The 9,943-nt window shown below is 27.2% G+C and overlaps 1 protein-coding gene across 5 annotated transcripts in view; it reads right to left on the bottom strand.

The window, feature by feature from the left end:
- Positions 1 to 3,238: 3,238 nt before the first annotated feature.
- The window catches only part of LOC132928888 (fat-like cadherin-related tumor suppressor homolog), a 139,778-nt gene continuing 133,073 nt past the window's right edge, over positions 3,239 to 9,943 (bottom strand). For 4 of the 5 annotated variants that reach the window (XM_060993829.1, XM_060993833.1, XM_060993831.1 and 1 more), the window contains 13 exons: positions 9,750 to 9,920; positions 9,330 to 9,572; positions 9,031 to 9,262; positions 8,434 to 8,941; positions 8,119 to 8,262; positions 7,360 to 7,611; positions 6,748 to 7,079; positions 6,532 to 6,682; positions 5,977 to 6,452; positions 5,781 to 5,886; positions 5,509 to 5,704; positions 5,010 to 5,231; positions 3,239 to 4,952 (listed from right to left, as the gene is read on the bottom strand). In XM_060993829.1, the coding sequence (XP_060849812.1) occupies positions 4,780 to 4,952; positions 5,010 to 5,231; positions 5,509 to 5,704; positions 5,781 to 5,886; positions 5,977 to 6,452; positions 6,532 to 6,682; positions 6,748 to 7,079; positions 7,360 to 7,611; positions 8,119 to 8,262; positions 8,434 to 8,941; positions 9,031 to 9,262; positions 9,330 to 9,572; positions 9,750 to 9,920 (3,206 nt within the window). In that variant the 3' untranslated portion in view covers positions 3,239 to 4,779. The remainder of the gene's footprint in view (positions 4,953 to 5,009; positions 5,232 to 5,508; positions 5,705 to 5,780; positions 5,887 to 5,976; positions 6,453 to 6,531; positions 6,683 to 6,747; positions 7,080 to 7,359; positions 7,612 to 8,118; positions 8,263 to 8,433; positions 8,942 to 9,030; positions 9,263 to 9,329; positions 9,573 to 9,749; positions 9,921 to 9,943) is intronic. The other variant, XM_060993832.1, reaches the window with a different exon arrangement.

Here is a 9,943-nt window from a genome sequence, read left to right as displayed (position 1 = left end):
AAATCAACAGTTCATTTTTTTTTTTTTTTTTTTAGAGGCCGTAATAACGAGTACGTATGGTTTTAACTTTTAACCGTTGAAGTGCGTTTTCTACTTTAAAAAATCTAATAAATAATATGAATTTGAATAATTTTTATTTATTTAAAAACTACCTAATCTAAAATATAAATAAAAATACTATTAAATGGCAGAATATTTTGATTGCGAATTATACGAATAATATTGTTTTTGAATTATTCAAATAATTGTGAAATAATTATTCAAATAAAATATTATCTAAATAATTATCTAAATAAAAATGTACTCGAATGATGCCCAACTCTAGAGTCAATACTATCTCGCTCAAAACTGTTTGGTATACAATTTACCTTAGAATTGGCTTAGATAATAACCTTAAATTAGATGTCCATATTTTTAAAATGTTATTGCATATATTAAAATGTATAATACACGTCAAAGTAATAAGTATGATGTTCCGTGAATAATGTTCTTGAAATATAACAAAACAATTAACATTGCTATTCATTATGTAATTATGTTATTAATATGTGCTTAAAATTTAAAGCTTATTTATTTTTTTAATTATTATAGTTATGAATCACTTATGAGAAACTTCGTTTTACATTCACAATCAAGCCCCAGATATAAAGATTTCACATTTTATAATTTTTCAACTGTAAAAGTGTTATTAAAATAATGATAAGCAAATATTTGCTTATAAAAATAGATTGTGCTATTTGTTTTAAATATGTTTTGATACACCTATAGAACAACTTTTGTGGGATATTAATTTAAATTTTGAAGTTTTTTTTCTGTGGCCCTGTGGAAATCATTTTTATTGATATTTATAGGAATAAATTGAACAATTCTAATCTCAATAAGATTTAAAATATTTAGAAAACTATATGCTATGTATATGAATCGTTAGTAAAATTATTTTATGAAAATTTCAAGTTATTTATGTCTTCTAAATATTTAGCTAATATCTAGGGTGAAGTATTTAGATCATCATTGGCAATTGGCATACTGTCATTGACTAAAATTACATACAAGGCAAAATGTATGTAGAAGGATAGGTTTTCTTTCTATGAGATTATATAATTAATATGTATTAAAATGTTTGATTGTCTTTTGCACGTATACAATTAAGTAGGCGTGTAATCTTTTATAATTATATTGATACAGACTAAAAGACTTTAAGTTCAATTAACTATATAGTTTTAAATAAAGGTATTGCATTATAATAATTTGTTACTGTTATCCCATCCCATCTATCAATTTTATAGATAATTTTTAGTTATATATGCCCTCACTATACTTGTGTAAAATAATTATACTAATAAAGTTTAGATATTTATTATAATGTAGTTTATTTTTAACAGATATTGCAATGCATTACGGAAATAATGTCCATACAGTAGTAAATGAAAAACGTATGAATTATTCTATATCCATATTAATTATAAATACCAAAATATTACTTATGTGGCTATATGTAGTATATATTGTGATGATGTTTCTTAATGCAAAACAATAACTGGGTTCTGTTATTGTTTGTGTTTATGTTAATCAAGTAATAATTAAGTATATACAAAAAATTAATTTGAATCGGTATTAGCTTGGATTAATGTAGTGATCGACGATAGCGGCGATCCCAGAATCATTGTTTGAATGAAGTATTGAATATAATGATACAGGGTTTAAAGTAAAACCTTACCATCATTATTTGTATATAAACAATTCTTAAGGTATTGTGTTGGTAAAAATTCTACTAATCTAATACAAATTAATTTTCTAGTTTTAAATTACATAGAAGGTCCGGTGAACAAATACTGTGTTTTTTACAATTTAACAATTGATGAAATAATTAAGACACATTATGAAGATCATTTTTCTAAAGCTATTTCGACTATTCTATAGATACTACAAGTACAGCTACTTCTACAAGTTCTACAAGAACAGGGCCTTAGTGAGCTGAAACTTTCTTTAAAAATAAAAGTTTTATTTAATGAAATAATCAAGATTTTTGTTTCTTTTTTTTTAAATTATTAATTTTAATTTATATTCTATTTAGTATTTATATTCATATTATTCAGTATAATGACTTTAAATATTATGTATTTACAATCAAGCAAAAATGAAATGTTACATTCAAATACATTATCTAATTAAGAATCATTATTGTAAAAAAAAAAATGCAAAAAACAATAAAATATATATATATATATATTTGTATTTACATTTAGATTTATATTATATTTCTATTTTCCATAATGAAATAGAATAGAAAATCAAGAACCAGAAATACTTATTTTTTCAAAATAAAATTTGGTTTTTTGTTTTTATTTATAAATAACTTAATAATACAGATAAAAAATATGGTTGTACAATCCAATACTGATGAGGCATCTTATGATTGTGAGCGTATTAAACTGCATATTTAAGTGTAGATATGTATATGGACTTAAAACTAAGCAGGTAACTAAACCAGGCATGGACTGGTAAAAAGTCACAGGATACTAAATAATTTTAAGGGGAAATAACTAATTTTTTTTTGTCAATTTTAAAATATGTATATTATTTATAAAATATTAAAATATTTCATTTTGTTCAAAATGAAAATTGTTTAAAATCATGATTTTATGATAAATTCCTGATAACATAGTATGATACTGTTTAAAGTAACTCAAGATGGGTATTAATGACCATTAAAATAAATAAAAATTACTAAAAACTTCCTTTTTTATAATTATTTATTTGAAATGCACAATCTGTACATTTATTTACAATACACATAATGTGAATAGGTAATTTATACAGATACAAGATATTAAAAGGAATTATAAAGCAGATATTTTTAAATTATTTTAAACAATTTTTTTTGAAAGTGGCTTTTTTTTGTTATATTAATTTATAAGCTAGGAACAAGCAATTTCAACTTGTAATATTTATGTTTTGATGTTTTTTTTATTTTTAAGTTATGAGTTTTCATACCTCAAAAATAAAAAAAAAATAAAATTTAAAAAAGCCAATGCACAGATGATATCACCTTTAATTATGGTAATAGATCAATTTACTCTAATATTCAAACCTAACAACACAAAATTGGTTTTACTGAATGCAAGATTTTCTGTATTTTATGTTAGTAAGACAAAAACCGCACATGTGAGGGTAGCGTCTTATTAATTCAAATTATTAAACATCAGGAAAAAAGAAAAAAAAATGCAAGGCCTTTAAATTACTCAAGAATTCAACAATTGTTTTGTTATTTATTAATCAAGTCATACTTTGTTTATTATAAAAATAATCTATACATTTGTCCATAAAAAAATATAATGTTTACGAAACTTATAATATAAATGTATAATTTAAATCCTAACATAACAATAGATCAACTATGAATATATATAAATATATACATACATACATACACACACACATACATGCGCACAAGTCATAAGTATTAAGTAAAATGCATCTAATAATTTTTGGACTGAAAAAAACATATTTTGTACGCTAGTCGTAAAGTGGTATCAAATATTTTAGTTCTTTTTCTTCGAAATATGCATTCTTATTTCCAGTAATTTAGATTGTACCACACTACAAAAACAATGTTAAGTAGAAGTATAATATGTATGTGTGTGTATTGTATTAGTATACATTAATATTATACATTTATATAAATATATAATATTTAATATGTTATTCGTACAGGTTTAGTAATTCGAAATTTGTTTAATGTTTAAAAAAAAAATAATGTATATATTATATTACATGAAATTATAAATGAAAAAAAAATAGTTAGGCACTTTTGGTGGAGAGGTTGTGAGAAATAATATTAATTGTTAAATAATTTACAATTTATTACTGCAAAAAAAAAAAAATAATAATAATAATAATAATAATTATATATATATATAAAAAAAAAATAAATAAATGTGGTTGTTTTACAATTATTAACAGGACACAAATACTAAAAACTAAATAGGATATTTTTCTTATTGGAATGGCACAGTGTCGCGGAAATTTAATATAAAATTTTCAACTTAATTTAATATTATTATTATTTTTTTCATTTCAATGAACACATTATTTTTGAAAATAAAAAAAAACAGTTATAAGAACAAAAATAATTACATTTATTGCCTGATGCTTCATTCAGTCATTTGTAAAGGGGAAAAATACGATAGATTTACAAAATTTTAATGAACGTTTTATACAAAGTATAAAATAAAAATACAACTGACCTATTAGTAGCACCAGATATATTAGCACTGGTTAAGTTTTTCTTATTAATTATTCATAAAGACTAGGTGGAGTATAGTAGGAGAACATACAGTCTGTACCAATCCAATGGCTGTCAGATAATGATAAACACAGGCGGCGGATATGGTAAGAGATCATTTTTCCAATGGGAAATGAAATATATTAAAAATAATGATTTATAAAATATTTTTATGCACTGGACAATGGTTGTTTTTTTTTTTTAGTTCTTCAATTCTAGGGGTAAAATTATAACTAGGTAAAAAAAAATTTAGAAAAAAAGTTGTCAAACTATCACAGAAGTACATTTTTTTTTTTTTTACATATTATGTAAATAGTTAAACATTAAGAAAAGCATTCAGTCTTCCCATATTAAATGGGTCAAAATAATAATAAATAATATTAATTCTATACAAAATGAACATAAAAAAAACAAAAATTGTCAATACCTAAGTTAGTAATCAACTTTATAGATGGTAATCGTCTCATGGAATGTTCTATAATGTTAATGTACCCTCATACAGCAGTAGACATGGGCATGTCTGGATCATCAATCTCACATACATTAGTAGACAGTTCACTCTGACTTGGATATCGTTGTGGGAAACCGTATGTAACTACATCATCATCCTCGCTACGGTACGATAAGTATAACTCTTCGTCGAGTGTTTCCAAATCCCTGGCTGGATCTATTGGGAGGTCATATATTATTAGCTTAATGCAATATGAAAACAACATACACTTACCTATTATATGGTGATGCACTTCATCATTGCTGTCACTATGGAAACTAGAGGAATCGGGCACTTCACTACCAGGAACTTCACTGATATTGGGCAATGGGTTTTGGCTGCGACGCACCCAGTCAGAACAATCCCAATGGTAACCACCTAGTATTTTTGTGTCCTCATCAGAACTGTGCATTGACATTCTTGGTACTCTGGTGACATCAGGAATTACTTTGAGGTCTATAAAAATTATTTGAAATAAATAAATTTATTACCTTCACATCAAAAATGCATGATATATAAATTGCATTCAGAAGTTCATGTTAAATTTTATTTGTTTTAAAATATCATCAAATGTATGTTTAAATAAAAAATTTAAAAAAAATCAGAAAATACTGTAACATAAGTGGGTTTATTAATATAATATACATTTCAATCAAATGATTTTTTTTTTTAAATAATGAACTTTTAAACTTTCAGTTTATTAATTATTTATAGTATATTTTTATATTCTAACCTTTACCGTTCATTATTTTGTTATTGCTACCACCACGGTTTAAGTTGCGTAAGTAATCAAGTGGAACATTTTCTAAGTCATCACCAGCTGAACCATAGCTTCTCAGAGTGTCTAAATTGTTAAGTTGATTGGCAGCTACAGTAGCCATGTAAGCTGCGTCTGGGTTGCTTGCTATAGCTGTATAAGAAACTGGCCGCTAAAAAACAAAAAATAGAAAATTAATATGATAAAAATAAAACAATGATATTTAGTGTTATGCACACACTACATACCTGAGCAACTTCCAAGTTACTGATTTTTGCAGTTCTTTTGAATTCTGTGTTTAATACATGTATATTCTTGTTGCGACGGGCATTTCGACGTTTCACACGACACTTTCTAATGGGGTAATCAATAAAGTATAAAAAATAGAAATAAGTATTATCTTAAAAACATGGCTAAACCTCAAATAACAAAGAAATTACTGACCTGCATATGATCAATACACATATGACCATAATGATAAAAACCAAGGCAGCTGAGGCGGCAGTAAGTTGAATCCAAGTTATGTGCAAGTTAGATAATATTGGAGGCCAACAGGCAATTTCATTCCCAGCCAAGCAACGGTCGCCAACGCCTCGTGGCTTGTCACACTTATATGTTCCATCGATTTCATTATCCGGAACACAAATTTCGTCTATGGAGCACTGGCACTCAGTAGTCATTTTATTTTCGCATCGTTTACCAACAAAACCTAATCGACAAGCGCAATGTGGTTGATGGGTATGTGCAGGCGCCACAAATGTCATCATATCTGTAACTATTGTCTGCACCTGATCTGCTAGCCAAGTTATACGTTGACTACAGACACCCTGGCCAGGCGTACAATTACAAGGTAGTACATTATTTGATATGACCAAACCAGCCTTTTGAAGAGCGTTATGCATGGTATTTAAATCAGTTCCCTGAAAAATAAAATTTAACAAATTAGATGATAGCCAATAGGTATAATTCCAAAATTCAAAACATAATTATTCAACTTACACCTCTGATATATAGCAAGATATCTAGATTGCCTTGCGGAGCATCCTGGATGCTGATCAAATTTACATCCTTACCAAGATTCAATTTTAACGTACGCATCAACAATTTCTTTTGGCTGGATATGAAATGTTGTGGTGTTACAGACTTCAACCTATAATAATTTATAAATATTGAGGTTTGTCTGACAAAATAATATTTTTATTGATTTATGTATACCTTATACTGATGGCTTCGTTTAGCATGTCATCGGTCAGTGAGTCTACAACCACATTAACTATGGAGTATGACCAAAATTTACCATCACTGACAGATACATTAATGGAATATAAGCCAGCATCTAATCCTTGTGGTGCTCTTAACTCTCCTGACCTCTCTTCAATTTTGAATAGTTCTTTGTTGTTCATCAGATAATATACTAATGTATCATATTCATCTTGGTCAGTGGCATGTACGTGTCCTAATGATCCTCCTTCCCAACGGTCTTGCCAAGATCCTACCCAGACTTCTAGAGGTGTTATAATAGGTGGGAACTGTGATTCTTCGATTACCTAGAGAAAATTATGGTGTACATTTGTAGTTTTACTATCAAAGATAAATATATTCAGGTCGAATTTGGTTTATATAATTTAGGATATCATTGTATATATGTAATTAAAAAGTATTCAATTATAAAAGTTAAATACTAAACTGTACGTTTATTTTTTTTTAATAATTGTGATTTACATTACTTAATGATGGATTTTTTTTACATAATAAATTTTAATAATAATTTATAAAAATATTAACATATACAATGTTTATTAATTTTTAATTATTATTCAGATTTACCTTAATATGAAGCCATGTATCAGAATGCAGATATGGTTTGCCATTGTCAAACACACGTATTACTAGTTTATAGTTTTGTTGAAAACGATGGTCTAGTTGTGCAGCTGTCTTAACTGTACCATCAGGATCAATACTGAATGCATTGCCATCAGAACTATTGAGAATGTCAAAAATGAATGGTCCACCATTTGGTTCTAAATCGGCATCTGTCACAGACAGTTGGCAAACAATCCAACCAGGTTTTTTGTCCTCCTGAAAAGTTTTTACAAAATATTATAAATAAAACAGAGGGTGTGTATATTATTTTTTATAAAATTAGGGTTTAAAATACTGGAAGGGGGGAAGGGGTGATATAATCCCAATAAATAATAAATGCATGTTATTTTACATAGAGGAATTGCATTCCCCATTAAAACTAATGTAATAATGTCAATTTTTCTTCCTTGTTCTACTATTGTAATTTTATTTGTAATTTTTTCACTTTTAATATTATATTTGATTAACAATATGTATGATTCCCAAAATCAGTAAACCCCTTTTATAATATACATTATTTAAATAATTGAACATATTATAGATTTTGTTTTGAAAAAGTTATTTTTGCAAAAATATTGTAATAATAAATTGTATAATTTATTCAAAAATTTTCCTAACAAACCAAAAAAAAAAAAAGAAAAGAATGTTGGGAGTTATTTGCTCTTTTTATTTTTGGAGTTGAGAGGGGGCACTAATTATGTATATAATGTATATAATACTCACATGGACAAATGCTGAATAGTTATGTTGTGAAAACAATGGGGGATTGTCATTAACGTCATTCACTTGAACTTGGACTAACGCAAAACTCATGAGTTCAGGGACACCAGAGTCTGTAGCTCGAATTTGTAGATTATATGTTGATATCTGTACATAAAAATGAATAATATGTAAAACCAATATTCAAATATTTCATGTAATAGAATACGAATAGAGTAAATACTTTTTAATGAAACTTTAACATATTAAACATAATGAAAAATCCAGATGCCAAAAATATAAATAAATATTAGAATGCCTGTAAAAATATATTAGTACCTGTTCACGATCTAAGGGCTTGGCAACTGTTATATTGCCTGTAAAAGGATCGATGGAGAACTGTTGATGGTGGTCTCCTTTAACCAAGGAATAACGTATTTTTCCATTAAGTTCGCTGTCCAAATCAGTTGCCGAAACTTTAATAACAATTTCACCAATGTGTACGTCTTCACTGATTTGAGTGGTATACGCTAATTGACCAAATATTGGTGCGTTATCATTGGCATCTAAAATTGTGATGTTCACCAATGCCTGGTTACTTAATGGTGGTTCACCCAGATCTGTTGCTTGTATTGTCAGCAAATAGTCACGCACTCTTTCATAGTCAAGCATTTCAAATACACTTATAACACCAGTTTCAGGATTTATTGAGAATTTGTTGTGTTCGTTACCACCAGCAATCGAATACATAACTTCAGCATTTTTGCCAGAGTCAAGTGATGTGGCCAATACTCTAGTTACTTCAGTGTCAATGGGTGCAATTTCAGAAACAGTAGCATAGTATGTTCTAGAACAATAGTTTATAGTTAGTTAAACAAAAATATAAAATATTATAATATAATATATTTTATAAATATTATGTTTGATTTAATTTACCTTTGGACAAATATTGGTGGGTTGTCATTGACGTCCAATACAATTACGGTTAATTGAGTAAAGCTTGAAAGTGGAGGGGAACCATGGTCAATGGCTTTGACAGTAATATTGTAGGTTTCACAAGTCTCGCGGTCTAATTTTTTAGCCAGTGTTACAATACCACTATCAGGCGAAATAATAAAATGATTGTCTGCTGAATCTTGTAATGAAAATTTGAGTTTTCGATTTAAACCTTAAACAATCATAAGTTTTAATTATGTAAATCGTTCAAAAGGTGTGTACATCAGATTTTATTTTACCTATGTCAGCATCAGTTGCATGCATTTTAATCACTATGGTACCAATTTGTGCGTCTTCGGACAGGGAGGCAGTATTATTATTATTGGAAATAAATAATGGAGCATTATCATTAATATCCAACATTGTAATTTCCAATTTAGATACACATTCCCATTCACTTTTCTCTCGGTCTTGAACGTGTGCTTCTAAGTTGTACCGTGACTGTTTTTCACGATCTAAAGCCACTGCTGTTTTTAATAATCCTATAAGCATAAACAATATTTAATGTTTAATTTAAAATACATAATATTTTATTTACATTAAATTAATTATATAAATTTAGTTATAAAATGTATGTTTTAATAATTGAAAATCTAAACTTGAGGAAAATTATTCTAATAAACAAGATATACGAGTAGATGTTTTAGTATGAAAGTTACCAGTATCTATGTCTAAACTAAAGTGTTCTGCTCCATAACCAGTTAAGTAATATCGTAACTTTGGATTTAAATCAGCATCACGAGCTTCTATCTTTAATATAAAATTGCCAATTGGCACTCCTTCTGAAAGCATTCTCCTGTAGCGGTGATGAAGACAGTAAGGTTTTTCATCTAATAATAAAATAAAATGATAA

This window comes from Rhopalosiphum padi, chromosome 4 (genome assembly GCF_020882245.1).
Source record: "Rhopalosiphum padi isolate XX-2018 chromosome 4, ASM2088224v1, whole genome shotgun sequence".
Taxonomy (NCBI): domain Eukaryota; kingdom Metazoa; phylum Arthropoda; class Insecta; order Hemiptera; family Aphididae; genus Rhopalosiphum; species Rhopalosiphum padi.
This window is presented reverse-complemented; position numbering and strand designations above follow the sequence as displayed.